This window comes from Oncorhynchus mykiss, chromosome 6 (assembly GCF_057628025.1).
Source record: "Oncorhynchus mykiss isolate SJ-2025 chromosome 6, ASM5762802v1, whole genome shotgun sequence".
NCBI lineage: Eukaryota > Metazoa > Chordata > Actinopteri > Salmoniformes > Salmonidae > Oncorhynchus > Oncorhynchus mykiss.
Window position 1 is genome coordinate 37,272,547 of NC_143027.1, and position 17,909 is coordinate 37,290,455.

The following is a 17,909-nucleotide window of genomic DNA, read 5'->3' on the forward strand; positions in this document are numbered from 1 at the left end:
GAAGTTTAAATATAGTTCTATTTTTGCATGTTGACTTAAACAAACCATAAACAAACAAACCATTGGGGCGGCAGGTAGCCTAGTGGTTAGAGCGTTGGACTAGTAACCGAAAGGTTGCAAGATCGAATCCCCGAGCTGACGAGGTAAAAATCTGTCATTCTGCCCCTGAATAAGGCAGTTAACCCACTGTTCCTAGGCCGTCAATGAAAATAATAATTTGTTCTTAACTGACTTGCCTAGTTAAATAAAATATATGTTTTATTTTTTTAATTAAAAATAACAGTATAGGAATAATAAACCATACATGTCAACCTAAAGCTACATTATAAAAACATGTCTCTAACCCTATGCAAACAATAATAGCCAATGTCAAACACTGTCGTCATATTCATAACCAATACAGTATAGAAGAAACACTCACAATACAGGTTGTAAATCATCTCTCTCCTAAACTACCACCATTGTGCCCTTGAGCAAGGCACTCCCAGTGTGTTGTGTGTTTGCCTGTGCGTGTGCTTTGCTGTGGTTGGGTGGAAGAATTTCCATTCAAAGACGTATAAAGACTTTCTAAAGAGATTTACGTAAATCAAATTGATAGTGTTCCGTTTGGAGTCATTCATCTTGTGGTGTCCAAGCAGAGGGCGGGGGTGTAGGGGAGGTTCATAGGCGGTGACTGATGGTCTTGGCTCTCCTCAGGGTGAGCAGGTGACTCTGGTGGAAGGGTACAGAGCAGAAGACTCTGTCTGAAGGCAACAACGGGAGCTCTGCTGACGGGTTGGTGATTACAAACCTGCAGAGACAGTGGTACAGTAAGTGTGTGCCAACAGCAGAGGGAAGAGCAGCAGCATAGGTAGTGTACCTCTTCATGGAGGGGTTAGGTGGGTCCAGCAGGCGATACAGCCCAAAACACAGGATCTCCAACGAGTCCAGAGCCTGGCAGAACAACTCCTTGAAGTCCTCACACTGCAGAGGTTATGGATGATAGGGAATCACTAGGACGTGTGTGCAGGTGGGCCTGTTTCTAGAACCAATGCACTGTGGGTTAGTGTGTGTGTGTCTATATACACTGAGTGTACAAAGCATTAGGAACACCTTCCTAATTTTGAGTTCCCCCCCCCCCCCCTTTCCCTCAGAACAGCTTCAATTCGTCGGGGCATGGACTCTACGAGGTGTCGAAAGCGTTCCACAGGGATGCTGGCCCATGTCGACTCCAATGCTTCCCACAGTTGTGTCAAGTTGGTTGGATGTCCTTTTGGTTGTTGCACCATTCTTGATCCACACGGGAAACGGTTCAGCCCTCTACTACTAAACCCCAGTTCAAAGGCACTCTTTTGTCTTAGCCATTTAAAAATATTTATTTAACTAGGCAAGTCATTCCCCCTCTGAGTGGCCCACGTGCAAAATCCATGTCTCCATTGTCTCAAGGCTTACAAAATGCTACTTTAACCTGTCTCCACTCCTTAATCGACACTGATTGAAGTGGATTTAAGTGACATCAATAAGGAATCATAGCTTCACCTGGATTTACCTGGTCAATCTATGTCAGAGAAAGAGCAACTCTTCCTAATGTTTTGTACACTCAGTGTAGATGTGTGTCCATATAGGTGTATACTGCATGACCAAAAGTATGTGGACCCCTGCTCGTTGAACATCTCATTCCAAAGTCATGGGCATTAATATGGAGTTGGTCCCCCCTTTGCCGCTATAACAACCTCCACTCTTCTAGGAAGGCTTTCCACTAGATGTTGGAACATTGCTGCGGGGGCTTGCTTCCATTCAGCCACAAGAACATTAGTGAGGTCGGGCACTAATGTTGGGCGATTAGGCTTGGCTCACAGTCGGCGTTCCAATTCATCCCAAAGGTATTTGATGGGGTTGAGGTCAGGGCTCTGTGCAGGCCATTCAAGTTCTTCCAAACCAATCTCGACAAACCATTTCTTTATGGACCTTGCTTTGTGCACAGGGCTATTGTCATGCTGAAACAGTAAAGGTCCTTCCCTAAACTGTTGCCACAAAGTTGGAAGCACAGATTCGTCTAGAATGTCATTGTATGCTGAAGCGTTAAGATTTTCCTTCACTGGAACTAAGGGGCCTCATCACGACTCAGGATAAGACCCAGATGTGGATAGTACGATTCTCAGAATATTTATTATAACAAAGGGGGCCGTCAAAAGGCAGGTCGTTGGCAGGCAGAGGTTTGTAAACCAGGTCAGGGTCAGGCAGGTACAGGACGGCAGGCAGGCACAGGGTCAGGACAGGCAGAAGGTCAGAACCGGGAAGACTAAAAAACAAAAACTTGAGAACAGGAAAAACAGGAAACACGCTGGTATGACCTGACAAGACAAGACGAACTGCCAACAGACAAACAGAAAATGCAGGTATAAATACACTGAAGACAATGGGGAAAAATGGAGGGTACCTGGTGGGGGGTGGATACAAGCACAAGACAGATGAAACAGATCAGGGGGTGACAGGCCTAGCCAAACCATGAACCGAAGCAGTCCCATTCTCGTGTGAGCTTGTCTGACCTACCACTTCGTTCCTGAGCCGTTGTTGCTCCTAAACATTTCCACTTCACAATGACAGTACTTACAGTTGACCACGGCAGGGCACAAATTTAACAGACTGATTGTTGGAAAGTCATTGACTTCTTCAGTATGGGCCATTCTACTTCCAATGTTTGGCTATGGATATTGCATGGCTGTGTGCTCGATTTTATACACCTGTCAGCAATGGGTGCAGTTGAAATCACCAAATACACTAATTTGAAGTGTCCACATACTTTTGTATACATAGTGTATGTCTGTGTGTGTTAGTAGTAGAAACTCACAGCGAGGCTGCAGAGAGGCTCATCCTGCAGTGCCAGCTGTGCCAGTTTGGAGCGTTGGCGCAGCGCCCACATCTTCACGGACATCTCCCCTCCCCGCAGCTGGTTGTCCTCTGCCAGCTGGGCCTCCAGTAAGGGGGTGTCGCCACCCGTCACCAGCGTACAGATCAGACCAGGCACGTTGGCGTTGAAGTACGTCTACACACCACAGACAGATCACAAGGTTAGATCAAGTTAGTTATTGGTTCTTTTAGCTAACCCTCAGCTCACAGTGACACTGTGTGTTCTACCCAAGGCCAATTACTAGAAGTAGAGTTCCCCCGCCCTGTTAAAATATACAGGCAGTTTTTCAGGTTAGTTGACTGGTTAGCTAGCTATCTTGGGGAGGCTATCAATCGTCCACCATCTTTGGTGCTTCAAATGCATGATCTTATAGCATTGAGAAAAGTAAAACATAAGTGGTATCATGCGCCCCAATGGTAATAATACTTTCAAGCCATGAATTATAGCACTATTATAAGCAACTAAGTAGTACAACTATTGATGAATTACTATTACTATGGATTGAATGCTTTCCAAATGGCTATGCCTATGGATAGCTGGTCAAAAATAGTGCCCTATATAGGAAATAGGGTGCAACTTAGTACTTGGCCGTTGTGTCCTGTTCTGTCTACTCACGGCTGCCATGAGAGAGTCCAGTAGGTCGACAGAGAAGACGGAGCCTACAGAGAAGGCCTGGCTCAGGGTCAGGCTGGAGGAGTCCTCTTGGCTGTCCGCCTCGTTCACAAAGCACACGTTAGAGCTGTTCACTGGGGGAGAAAGGGACTGGTTAGTAGCCTAATTACAGTACAGTCATTATAGAGGTCTAAAAGTTTTCATTTAAACAGGGATCGCTGTGAATAATAATACTGTACTTTTTAAAAAAAATGTAGAATCAATTGTCGCCATTCATCTATAACTACATGGTATTTACTGGTTTTCTCTGACCATGTGACCAGACCGTCAGGAAAAAAAATTCCAGTCCCTGTTTCAATGTAACAAAGCACTAGGAAGTGAAATAGGCACAATACCCAGCTCTACCAGCAGAGGGACAGTGGTGCCGGCACTGTGAGCAGGGGTGACCTCAGCCTTCTCGGGTATCGTAGGGATGTGGGAAAAGTCTAGTGTGTCTGCACAACACAACACATGTTACAATGGCACACACTGAACACAACAACTACAGAAGTATAAATCAGTGATACACATCTATACCATTTTGACTTTACATTTTGGTCATTTTAGCAGATGCTCTTATAGTCAGTGTAATCAACTAAGGTAAAACCTTCAAACGAATGGGATTCCCAAAAGCATTTGCATAACATGATTGGTAAAACAGTGATTATTTTGTCACTAAACACGTGAACATTTCCGGTATTAGTGTGTATTACTAGGACATTATGCACCAATGTCCCCTACAAAACAGTAACCCGACCTCAACACACACACACACACACACACACACACACACACGCAGTACAGATAAACAGTCATTGATTGGCAGCCCAGGCGGGTCGGTCCAGCCACTGTATGGCTCCAGTGAGACAGCATGCCTTAATTATGGATTAATTGTGTCATTAGCACATTCTGCTGTTGGCGACACATTGAGCCTGTCAAGGTTAATTACTGGAACATGTTTATTTTCTGTCAGCTTCTGTGGCAGGCTGTCGCGTACACACACACACAACACACAACACACAGAAACGCTGAGGTTCACACACATACACACCATTCGCTCACACAATTCCCGGAACATTTCTGCTCAGCCTTCAGGACTTTCCCTCAGCCCCTGTCTGTCTGTCTGTCTGACCACAATCTGTATGGCGCTCATACCACGGACATGACACACACACTCTTCACAGACAATATAAACACACACACACAATCTCTCCTCTCACACTGAGAGTCCAGGCTTGAGCCAAGCCAACTAATCGAATATTAAAGCAGCCAACAAACATTTAACAGTAATATTCTCCCAGCCCCCTGAACATTCTCCATGAACCTCTCTGGTCCCTCTCACTGACCGTGGCTCAGACCATGGTTATGACCACCAAACCCATGACCAAGCTCCAGCCCCTGTCCGTGGCCGTGACTTTGAGTGTGACTGAGTGTGCAGCGTGGGCCTGGTTCGGGGCTGAAGCGGATGTGGTAGAGGTTGACACAGAAGTGGATGGTCTCCTTATCCTGCATGGAGGGCTCAATGTCGCTGGAGCTGGACAGAGAGCTGAGGACCACCACCATGGCACAGCGCTCCACCCTCAACGCACGCAGGTCTGCCCCACACAGAGGAGAGCCCTGGGGGAGAGAGTGGGGAGGGGGAGACGGAATGAGAATAGGGATGGGGTGAGGGGACAGGGGGAGTCAGGCAAGGCTAGAGGACTGATACGTTCTATAGTCCCTAGACACCTCTTCTACCTAGTTAGTCTCTTTACTAGGCATTCTAGCGAATAGAGTATCCTGACCAGTGAAGGCTGGTGGGAGAAGCTACAGGAGGACGGGCTCATTGTAATGAGCCCGTCCATTCCAGCCATTGCAATAAGTCTGTCCTCCTATAGCTCGTACCACCAGCCTCCTCTGATCCTGACCTATGCCTGTCGTGTATGTCAGCAAAAAGTCAAGTTTCTGTCGAATAATGGATAGATTTCAGATCTATTATAGAGTATTCCCACATGTCCAGAGACTCACAGGCAGGAAGTAGATGTGGGGGAAGTATTGTATGTTGGGCCACTCCCTGCTGAAGTAGTGTGGGTCTCCCAGGAAGACGACCGTCCTCAGCTCTGGGGCCGTTAGGCTGCTGGCCCTCAGCGGCATCATGAAGTCCCCCAGGCCCAGCAGGCTGGATCCCCCATCCCCAAAGACACACACCACCACGTGGTCCTGCAGTGCCAGGGTACTGGCACTCTGTCTGGTCTGAGGAGGATACACACAGACACACACAAATGCATGACTGGAGATGTTTATTATGTTATTATTACATGCATGTACTCTAGCTGGCTAGGTACAAGTAAGCTAGTGCCAGTGTGTAAGACAGTGAGTGTGTTCCTAATAGTGCTGAGAAATTAGTACTTTTTGAGGACGGTTTGGGTTCGGTTTGGGTTCGATTCTTAGAAAATTATCACGGTTTTTGATTTCAGCTTTAAAAAAAAAGTTTTTTGAAAAATGTAAATTCCAAAGCTAAATATAGTGAACATTCAATTGCCAAAACATTGAAAATATTCCATTGTCTCCGTCAGGTCCACATTGGGTAGACATCAACAGAAAAATATTACATTATTTTATTTAAATTACTCTTTTATTTGATGACTTTATCATTTTTAAAGTGATCATCTCTGTTCAGTCAGAGGCAGCCATTCAGCCAGCCAGACAACATTATCTCTGTGCACCCCAAACTGTACTGTCTTTAGTCCTCCTATTTAGCTCGTCTAGACTGCCTAAATATGCTGCAGAGCTGTCTGATTAAATATTTTTTTTTTTTTTTTAGTTCTTCAAAGTAGATAACACACACTTTCAGGAATCAATCAAATCAAATGTATTTATAAAGCCCTTTTTACATCAGCCAATGTCACAAAGTCCTATACAGAAACCCAGCCTAAAACCCCAAACCGCAAGCAATGCAGGTGTAGAAGCACTGTTTCTATCCCTCTCTCTCTTCTTGTTGTGTTGTGTACGTTCCTCTCTCATGCAGTCTAGGCGGTCTGTGTGTATCTTACCAAACATAGCAAGTGTAAAAGTGTCAGAGACAGAAATAACAGGCGCAATGGATTATGGTCATTGTAGTTAATTAAGGCGTTTCTGCACTGAACTAGGTTGAATATTTGCTTAATGAAAACTACAACTCCCTTCAGCCCAGAGTCGCACATAGTTCTTGACTTGATTTCTCTCGTGAATTATTTGATTTCTCTCTAGAGAAACGACACGTTGGGCTCACACAAAAAATAAACTAGATGGAATTCAAGTAATTGAACCGACGTCGGTCAATTAGTTGTTTAATACCCGGAATAAAAAATACATGTTATTCGCTCACCATTAGTGCCTAATTGCCTATCTGTCCATGTCCCAGTCTTACCAGTGAGATGTCCTTCAGGGGAACAGGTGGGCACCAGTGGAACAGTCCTGTAGAGTCCAGCCTCACCTCCTGCTGCTCCTCCTGCTGCTGCTGCTCCCACACACACTCCCTCTCTCGAAGAGTCTCTCCCTCTGGGCTACAGCAGAGGACACACACACAAACACAAGCCTCAGAGAGTGTAGGGAAGGAAGAAAGGGTGGAGGGAGAAAAGACAGGAGAGGCACACAGACTCATGCATGCAGACATATTACATATACACTGTCCAACCACTCTGGATGTCAAGAGCACAAAAGGGAAAATTAAAAGGTATCCACTTGGGTAGTGGAATCACAGATAAAAAAAAGGGTGGTGACCAGACCGGATAGACGGAGAGAGATAAAGAAAGAGAGGGAGACAGGAGTGAGAGGGATGGAGGGGAAGAGAGAAGAAAGAGAGACACGGAGATAGAAAGAGAGAGAGAGCAAGGAACTACAATTTATTTAAACTGTATTCTGCTCACTAACTTACCTTCTGACCGTGCTCTCTCCTCCCCCCTCTCTCCTCCTCCCTCTCTGTCCTCCCTCTCTGTCCTCTGACAGGATCTCCCAATATTAATGCCCAGAATGGGTTGAGTGAGGCGGCTGGGGAGCCGGCCCATTAATCAGCCTGTCAATCCCAGCCTGCTATTCCACTGTGCTCAGCTGTCCAGGACATAGCCTGCCCGCCCGCCCGCACCAGGCAGCCTCCACTAATGACAGTGCGATATATCATGGTGAGTTTTAAATTAAGTATTTGTCTCAGCATGTTCAAAACTAACATATTCCTGTGTAGAAGGCTGTGATTTCTCACCTGAAGGGCAGAACTCCCAGTGATGGACGTCTGAAGACTAGACTCATGGCGGAGGTGTTAGATGAGACTGATGGGACACACACACACACACGCACGCACATGACACACACACACACAGATGAGAAACACACGGGTGAGAGACAGTCTTGCGGGTCAGACACACCCATAGGTGACAGACAGGCACATAAGAGACATAGAAGGGTGACAGACAGCCATTCTGAGTCTCTGCTCTGTGTGAAAATGTGTAATGAGGCGAACAGGACAGACAGAGGCGCTTGGTGCTTTCCACTAATATAGGTCCTAAAGAAAATACTGATTTTTCAGCCCAGTGGAGAAAAGTGGGGTGAGGACTCCCCCTAGTGGAGGAGTTAGAGACTGCAACATCTCTGCACCTCTCAACATGCCATATCAGTTGCTTTGCTTCTTGTGAAACTGAGGTTAGTACTAAAAAGGTCTGCGAGTGTAAAAAGGCTTGTCTTGGTCATTGCATTGCTGCCGTACCATCTTTCTGCTCAGTGCACCTGCAGGGTCTCATCCTGGGCAAATCCTTGATGTCTCTGTGACACACAGAGCAGTACATACTCGCCCTGACAAACACACAGGTACGCAAAAATGACTAACATGAATACTCCCACTCCCTACATACAGAAGTATTTGAGTCAAGGCTCTAGTTTATGAACTAATATTAGAGTGGCACAGTACCTTCTGGCATCACTGGCATTGCTGGCTATGAGGAAACCCAGAGTCCACAGCTTTATTTTGATGTGACTGGGAGGATTCACCAACACACTGAGAAACAACAAAACAACTTTAACAGGCAGGAAGCAGCCCATCCACAAAACTACAGTTAATGTGGGGCGGCAGGGTAGCCTAGTGGTTAGAGCATTGGACTAGTTACCGAAAGGTTGCAAGTTCATATCCCCGAGCTGACAAGGTACAAGTCTGTCGTTCTGCCCCTGAACAGGCAGTTAACCCACTGTTCCTAGGCCGTCATTGAAAATAAGAATATGTTCTTAACTGACTTGCCTAGTAAAATAAATAAATAAATGTGTAAAATAATCAAATACCTTATAAAAATGACTGTCTACCACTGCTACAATGACCACAGATAGAACAATGAAACAGATATTTGACCGTATAAATGTGAAGCATCTGCTTGGCATTTCCACTCACTACCAAATGTGGGAGAAGATGGATTTTAACAGACATTTTGCAAGTTCTCATCGATTAAACATTTGATTTCAATACTGTTTTCTATTCCCAAAACTAGAATCTGTTTTGAACAGACCCTTTATAAAAGTTTTTTAAATCGCGTTGTTTAGAAGGACTGCAAAGGAAAATTGAGTTATTGCACACGCGCACTTCACTAAGTACGTGTTCCCTAACGGAAATATGCAGATAATGCTAGAATGCGCCAATAGGATCTCTCTAGCTCGTGCTTGGCTCTACCCCCCTCCTTGCATGTTCTGCCCACTATGGCTCATTTGCTCCCATTGGAAACAACTGGCTGTGATCGATCTTGGTTTAGTTCTAAAAATCTTTGCTGCTACTACTACTACTGCTCCTGCTACTACAGGGAGAGTGGGGATCCTTAATAAATACAAATACTACTACTACTACGCTACGACTGCTGCTGCTACTACTACTACAGGGAGAGTGGGGATCCTTAATAATTTCAAATACTACTGCTGCTACTGATACTACTACTACTTCTACTGCTCCTGCTACTACAGGAAGAGTGGGGATCCTTAATAAATACAAATACTACTACTACTACGCTATGACTGCTGCTGCTACTACTACTACAGGAAGAGTGAGGATCCTTAATAAATACTAATACTACTGCTGCTGCTATGACTACTATTACTACTACTGTTACTACTGCTGCTATTACTACTGCTACTACTACAGGAAGAGTGGGGATCCTTAATAAATACTAATACTACTGCTGCTGCTATGACTACTATTACTACTACTGTTACTACTGCTGCTATTACTACTGCTACTACTACAGGAAGAGTGGGGATCCTTAATAAATACAAATACTACTGCTGCTACTGATACTACTACTACTTCTACTGCTCCTGCTACTACAGGAAGAGTGGGGATCCTTAATAAATAGAAATACTATTACTACTACTACGATGCTACGACTACTGCTGCTACTACAGGAAGAGTGGGATCCTTAATAAATAGAAATACTATTACTACTACTACGATGCTACGACTACTGCTGCTACTACAGGAAGAGTGGGGATCCTTAATAAATAGAAATACTATTACTACTACTACGATGCTACGACTACTGCTGCTACTACAGGAAGAGTGAGGATCCTTAATAAATACAAATACTACTGCTGCTGCTACGACTACTACTACTACTACTGTTACTATTGCTGCTACTACTACTACTACTGTTACTATTGCTGCTACTACTACTACTACTGTTACTATTGCTGCTACTACTACTACTACTGTTACTATTGCTGCTACTACTACTACTACTGTTACTATTGCTGCTACTACTACTACTACTGTTACTATTGCTGCTACTACTACTACTACTACTACTATTGCTGCTACTACTACTACTACTACTACTATTGCTACTACTACTGTTACTACTGCTGCTACTACTACTACTACTATTACAGGAAGAGTGGAGATCCTTAATAAATACAAATACTACTGCTACTACTACAGGAAGAGTGGGGATTCTTAATTAATACAAATACTACTGCTGCTACTGAAACTACTACTACTTCTACTGCTCCTGCTACTACAGGAAGAGTGGGGATCCTTAATAAATACAAATACTACTGCTGCTGCTACGACTACTACTACTACTACTACTACTACTACTACTACTACTACTACAGGAAGAGTGGAGATCCTTAATAAATACAAATACTACTGCTACTACTACAGGAAGAGTGGGGATCCTTAATTAATACAAATACTACTACTGCTACTAGTTACTTACTTAAAATCTTGGTCTCCGCTCTGATACTCAATCCCAATCAACAGCAACCTCAGCTTCAGGAAACATAGCCTGACACACAGACAGGCAGACAGGCACACAAGCAGACAGGCAGGCACACAGGCAGACAGGCAGGCAGACATGCACACAGGCAGGCAGACAGAGAGAGATCATGTTTGTTTGTAGTAATAGAACACTGATATGTCTCTCTGTAGCAGACTGACAAACTGACTTGCTGGCCTGAGCAAAGGACATCCCTATGAAGGAGGGGGACAGGTGCTCTGTGTAGATCTCATTGTAGAGGCCCTCTCTGTACAGGTTCTGCCAGGTGTCTCCGTCCTGCTGTGAAACAAAATGGCAACAGAGATTCAGTAGCAACAGAGATACCTGATAAAAAAAGTACAGCACTGTGATGGAGTCTAGTATAACAGTTAAAGCTCCTGACTTTGGACCACATACTGTACCCCCTGGCGACAGGGGTTGGAGCCATGTGTCTCTCGGGTAAGCCTGACTGTGCCCCCATCTCCCTCTCTGCTCTCCCACCCTGCTTTCAAAAATACATTCAAATACTTAGTAAGGGATCAGAATAGTGCACTTTATTGTTGACATACCTCGATCTCACTCTGCATGGTGAACAGGTTGGTCAACAGCGTGGAGAGGCCAGGCACCAGGCAGCTCTGAGACATGAAACCCAGTTTGAGCTCTGCCAGGCAGATCACTGCATCACCTCGACTCCAGTCCCAGTTAGGCACGTTCTGCAGGAACGCCTTGGGAGCACACACACACACACACACACACACACACACACACACATCATCTAGCAACAGTAGCCATACTTGTTTGTAAGATGTATATAGGCATCGGGGACAGGCAGCCTACCTTACTGTTGTGCTTCAACATCTGAACTATAATCCTGGTGTTGGGACAATACTGTTTGATGGAGATCACCCTGACAGAGGACAAACACACTTTTAAAACATGTTGCTTTATCTTATTATTTATCTTTAGCTGTGTGTCAGAAAGGATAACAATGTAAAGAGCAGGTGAACGTGTGTGTGCGCGCGTGTGCCTGTCTAGCTATGTGTGCATGCACCTGAGCCCTCCCTACCTCATGAGATTGGCAGCGTCCTCCTTATGCTGGTCTGAGGTGAACCTGTCACAGATGATCAGGCAAGCTCCTGCTTTATGCATCTACACACAGAGGATAGCATCAAGCCAGTGTTACCATGTACCACAGTCACTAAACCATCATTACTCTGCATCCCTGTGTCCCTCCTGTACCCTTCCCAGTGTACGTGTCTCCCTCTCTGTGTTGGCGGCCTAGTTGTACGTGGTAAGCAAAGGCTAGCCAGTAACTTCTAGCCACTGTGGTGACGTGTTACCTTCCGGAGATCTAAGAGCCGACAGTAGCTCCAGGAGGAACAAGCTAGCTTCTTGCTCTAGATTCCACAACTGTGTACAGTTGGCTCGGAGTACAAATGCTAATGTTAGCATCCGACTGCTAGATGGTAGTATGTTCAGTAGCACGCTCAGTCAAGTCGAAGAGTTTGTCTGGACAAAAATGATTACAAAACCATTGTGTGGTGTCCCCACAATTGGTGTGTGTTATAATATTTGTGTGCAGACTAACTTGTATCAAAACAGTTGTGTCAAATGTGTTGTATGTCCGTTATCCAAACTGAGTGTGTACTTGGCTCCAGTACCTTAACTCTCTCCATGTCTCTCCTCTGCATCACTGAGCCCTGGTAGAAGGTGACCTTCAGGAACCACCTCAGGAAGAAAGCCTCCAGCTCCTGGTTAGGACGGAAGCTGGTAAAGGCAGAGATAGCAGTGTCTGAAACGGGACCCGAATCCCTATGTAGTGCACAACATTTGACGAGGGCCCAGGTTGGGCTCAAAGGTAACGCTGTGACTCACTTTCCCAGGAAGAGCACCTTGACGTCGACCTCTCCCCTGTCCTCGTGTAGAAAATCTTTCATGAAGGCAGAGGCGCTGCTCAGAGTGATGTGACCACACACCACCACATGGCTAGCTCGCACGCATGCATGCACGCACACACACACACGCACACACACGGAGGAAAATTAACATGGATGGGTGGAGATAGAATGTTATAGTCTTTCTCTCGTTCTAAGAAGCATTATATCAGATATACAGAGGATTTAGTCGTTTTTGTTTAGGTCCAGTGTATATTATCATGTTGTGTGACATAAGAATGTACCTTGTAGCTGCTACTACACCAACTGTTTTATTTTGGTCATCTCCGATAAACTGTAGTAAGATGACTCACGTCTTGCCTGAGACACCCGTGAAGCTTCCATCAAACCTCTTCCTGTTGATGATGATGTGAACCACCTCTGGGACAAAGTTGGCAAACAGACCCTGAGAGAGAAAGAGAGAGACATGATGTGTATCTAAATCACATCCACAATGGACCACTGACAGTGACTGCATCCCAAATGGCACCATATTCCCTATGAAGTGCACTACTTTTGACCAGAACCCTATGGGCCCTGTTCAAAAGTAGTGCACTATATAAGGCAGGGATGGGCAACTTTGAAAGAAATCTGTAGTTTACGGGTCTGCATACCCACATCCATACCCAGATATGCAGTCAGAGCCAGTCCTAGTCTTTTGGGTGCCCTAAGCAAAATCCCAAAAATGCTAGCTGACATGGGCTAATTTGTTTATTTTTGGAAATGTATCCACAGGCCTACAAAATGGGGGGCCACGGGCCGCATCCCTGATTTAGGGGGGATTGGGTGCCATTCGGGAAGCAGACAGTAGCTTTCATGGATTGGATTTCCATAGCACTTTCCTATGCTGAAAGACTCTTTACATTGTATGGGGGGAGTCAATACTGTCTTATGAGATGTACCAGTCCAATAAAGATGAAGATGATGACGAAGAGGCGTCCCAGGGTCGTCCTCAACTCCACGTCACCATAGCCCACCGTTGACATGGTAACAACCAGGAAGTAAACACACTCAAAGTAGTGGAGAGGTTGGGGGTTGGAGAAGTCCAGCCAGGGGTCACCTGAGTTCTCCAGCTGCAGCAAGACCAGGTCTCATGAGAGAGAGTGGTTAAAGTTGAGATCTGCATAAGGTGAAACAGTGCCACTGGTCGCCCCAGGCCTTTTGTTATTGTTTTGTTTATGAAACAGAGGAGATGAGCATCCAGCATTGTGGTAAAAAAAAAAAAAAAATCTGAGTACACACTCTACTATTCTATCGCGCGTTCAATGATGTCCAACATAATTTTGTTGTTGAAGTATTGTCTTTGTTGTTATAATATCGCAAACAGACATTGCAGTTTCACCGCTACGGATTCCAGCTTTAACGTTGGCAGAATTACTCATTTTAGTATTAGTTGAATTACTCATAAACACACATTTACAACATTAGTGCAATAGTGCCTCAACTGTCTATCAAAATGGTTTGCTTATTTCTCTATGAATGTAAAGAGTGTGGAGCGAACCAAGACATGAATGGAAATGACACAAACACACCAGGTGGATGAAACCAGCTGAGGTCAGCAGTGTGCCTGTTAGGATGGCAACCAGGCGGGAGAGTTTCAGAGTGGTGCTGGGAATACAGAGTGACAGAAAATGTGAGTGGGACTGAGAGAACGTGTGAGAGAGAACGTGTGAGAGAGTGAGAAAGTTCCATTGTATTAACAGGCAAACATGCATTTAAAACAAGTCACATTGCTTGTATCTCATACATGCTGAAAATGTGAAAGTCAATGGAATCATCATCCTACTTTTCATCCCTGTTCCGGCCTCTATTTGATGCACATTTGATGGAAATTGCACATTGTAATTGGACCCTGTATATAGTATTCTTACTTACTTTATCATTTTCTTCTTATTTATAGATTGTGTGTGTTTTTGTTATATCTTATTTTTAGTATTACATCGTTATTGATTACTGCATTGTTGGGGTTAGAGCTTGCAAGAAAGACATTTCACTGTACTTGTGCATGTGACATTTAAACTTGAAACTTGATGTAGATGTACCGTATGTGTTGCTGTGTTACCTGTTGCTGTTGAAAACGTTGAGAATCTGCAGAACCACTGGTAACTCCAGTATGTGCAGAGCTCTGATGAACCTCAGACCTGGGCCAGATATACAACATAAGGCATTAGCTTATAGGGTTGCAAAATTCCAGTAAATTACTGTAAATCTTCCAATTGGTGTTTCTTGAAAACCTGGGAATTGTAGGAAAATTACCAAAATCTTGCAACACTAAACAACACTAACTTTTAGGAAAGTTACCAAAATATTGCAACACTCAGTTTGAAGAAGAAAAAATACAATAATAATAATAATGAAAAACTTTTATTGGTTATTAAAACCAATATTGGGAGAGATTTTGAACATCCCATCCCATGTTGCTTTAAATGACCCATAACTTTGATGGCGTATAAGTGTGTAGGCCAACTGTATGTGGGTCGTTCCACCAATTCGGTGCCTTGAGAGAAGTGTAACTTGGTTAAAAAATAAAAAAAATGTACGTTTGATTTCACCTAATTTTAACATTTTGTCATAATGCCTATATTCAACAAGTTTTCCCATCTCAAGAGGTTAAATTTAAATAGTATAGTAAGTGCCAAATAAAGTTACAGGGTTGACTGTAACCGGTTGACGATTTCATCTTTAATCAGCCATAAATCCCATTGTGACAGGGCGAATGGAAGCTTATTGTGTGCAACAGGGAGTGGAAATTGAATGCAAGCTTCACAAAAAAACAAAAAATAAATCTAGCCTATGGGTAACTGGATTGACATGTTATGCTCGACCAACTCATTATTTGACCACAAATTGGCCAAAAAGAGTAGAACCAGCTCACCTGCTTTTACACAATGTTTTGACTATTAGATGTTCAATGTTTCTTTTGATAGAAATATTGTAAAAGGAATTATTTCACCAAATTAAAATGAGAGTTCAGGTCACGTAACAGGGTTGACCTTAAAATGAGGGACCAACGTAAATGAATCACTAATGACATTAAATAAATAATAATCTTCGGAAATGACTTTGTCAAAGCAAACAAAATAACTAGGGCTTTACGGCAGTGAAACTTGGGAGAAATGTTCGGGTTAAGTGGGTTAGAATCTTCCTAGAAGTGACAGAGGGCGCACAGCGGGAATGGTCAAAATGCTGAATTTTGGCACTTTAGCAAGTATGTCAGAGGAGGCTGGTGGGAGGAGCTATAGGAGGAAAAGCTAATGGTGATGGCTGGAATGGAATAATGGAAATGTATCAAACATAGAGAAACAATATGTTTGATTCTATTCCATTATTCCTTTCCAGCCATTACAATGAGCCTGTCCTCATATAGCTCATCCCACCAGCCTCCTCTGGTCTTTATTCATATAAAACAATCGGATTAATTGAATTCTCCATGTGGTCTATTTTAAAGGGCACTTCATTTAATATACAGTAACAGGCTTTCAAAATGCAATATTGTTTAAATACAATTTATAGTTAAAATATCAGAGGCGCAAAAGGCACTCTTTGTGGAATGACCCATGTATGAGTGTCTTACCCAGCCAGGATCGACGGGAAAACAGGGTAACAAAGGAAGGAGCAATGGTGAAAAAATCCACCAGGGATCTCAAGTCAACCCAAACCATCAGCTTATCCTGGGCCGCCAAAAACTGGTGAACAATGACACACAGGAAAGACAGAGTAATGCACACTGCCTTGTCTAAACCCAAAATGTGTGACATTATTTTGTATGTGTCCTATTAGCTAACTGCCTCACCCTGAGCCCAAAATACAGAAGGTGGCAGATGTTGAAGCCCAAATCAATGAGGAAAGCTATGCTGTATTCTTTCATGCAGGACTCTACTGGGCTGAGAGGAGCGGGAGAAGACATTTTAGTTTCCCTCTGGCTCTTTGTCTTGGACCTTTCTTGTGAACAAACAAAACTTTGTTTTGATCCCATCACCATGGTATCATGATGCAACTCACTCAGTAGAGAGGATGATATAGGTCACGATGGAGCCGATGTTGAAACAGAATATCAGCACCATCTGTTGAAGAAGGAAAGTGTGAGAAATACAATAGCGGGACTGAAGAAGAAAAACATAAGAGTACTCTTCCTGCATGTCTTGTGACTTACTAGGACTTTGCCAGGCAGATGTTGAGCCGATATCACAGAGAACGCCCATTCCTTCAAGGCATTCCTCAGATTGAAATCTGTCTGCACACTAATGCTCTGCAACATCACAATAACAAGACTCTGACCTGTTCATAGGCCGGCACAGTACACACCAGATTGACATGTGGTCACACTGTAGGTGTAGGCTTACATAACTCTCCCTTTGTCACCCCCTACTCTCTCTCCATCTTATCGTTCTACCTTCTCCCCTCACCTGTCTGTGTGCCCAGCGCTGTCGTCGGGGTCTGAAAATCCCAATGCTATTGAACCCTCTGTGAGCAACCTTCCAGAGCAGTAGGGCCAGCAGGCCCCCCAGGAAGACAGACAGGGAGGAGAGGAGGAAGGCCCACCACAGCCTGTGCCCCCGGTAGAGGCAGTGGGTGTGGGAAATGGGAGGGTAAGTGTGGGGGATCTTCATGGTCATGGGGATGTGTCAATAAATGTGTGGAGCAAAGGTGGGCGGGGTGGTGTAGGTGTAAATGGAGGCAGTCACCATCAGGTTCACATTTCCTTTTGAGGCCAAGAAAAATGTGTTAGTCTAACTTGGCCTGTGTTTTAGTGGATTGAATGGTTGTTCCATCTACTAGCTAGCTGTCAGTTACATTGTGGTATCCCTATGATGGCATATCATTGGTAAAGAAAATAAACCATTACATTACATACAAGTGTCAGTAAACTCCCTAATCAGCAGATGCCAATTTGTATGTTTTGTGAACGACATAATGGCTAACTAACGTTACGGTAGGCTAAAAACGTTAGCTAGTTAGCTAACGATAGTTAGCTGGCTATTATACAGAAATAGCTAATTTAGCTAGCTCGAATAGGATTATGTGGCTAAAAGACTAATTTTAAGGTCCCACATCACTACAAGATATGAAGTATTTAGCTACAAACTCTGATAACCCTACATTGACAAGAATTGTAATTCCATTTGTGATCATCATCAGATAGCTAGCTACCTGAAAGGCAAGGCTCGTCTTCATCAAATCAGCGCGCGAGGATCG

At 44.1% G+C, this 17,909-nt stretch overlaps 1 protein-coding gene across 1 annotated transcript; it reads right to left on the bottom strand.

Annotated features, from left to right (window-relative positions):
* Window positions 1–232: 232 nt before the first annotated feature.
* On the bottom strand, window positions 233–17,909 carry LOC110525875 (calcium-activated potassium channel subunit alpha-1a). Its single transcript, XM_021606354.3, has 27 exons — window positions 17,865–17,909; window positions 16,867–16,962; window positions 16,716–16,777; window positions 16,507–16,597; window positions 16,288–16,399; window positions 14,776–14,854; window positions 14,246–14,321; window positions 13,616–13,786; window positions 13,028–13,119; window positions 12,655–12,765; window positions 12,441–12,546; window positions 11,846–11,928; window positions 11,617–11,686; window positions 11,349–11,504; window positions 10,970–11,079; window positions 10,741–10,809; window positions 8,460–8,546; window positions 8,259–8,344; window positions 7,758–7,824; window positions 6,930–7,065; window positions 5,549–5,773; window positions 4,888–5,158; window positions 3,898–3,996; window positions 3,506–3,636; window positions 2,831–3,025; window positions 860–963; window positions 233–790 (listed from the first exon to the last, which is right to left on the bottom strand). The coding sequence occupies exons 1-27, from the start codon at window positions 17,886–17,888 to the stop codon at window positions 661–663; spliced, it is 3,039 nt and encodes a 1,012-aa protein (XP_021462029.3). The 5' UTR covers window positions 17,889–17,909; the 3' UTR covers window positions 233–660.

Coding starts and splice junctions, on each gene's coding strand:
- LOC110525875 (XM_021606354.3), bottom strand. CDS start 17,888: ATGAAGACGAGCCTTGCCTTTCAG. Junction 16,598..16,715: donor TATATCATCCTCTCTACTGA/GTGAGTTGCATC, acceptor CGCTCCTCTCAG/CCCAGTAGAGTCCTGCATGA. Junction 3,997..4,887: donor TAACCATGGTCTGAGCCACG/GTCAGTGAGAGG, acceptor TGTGTTGTGCAG/ACACACTAGACTTTTCCCAC.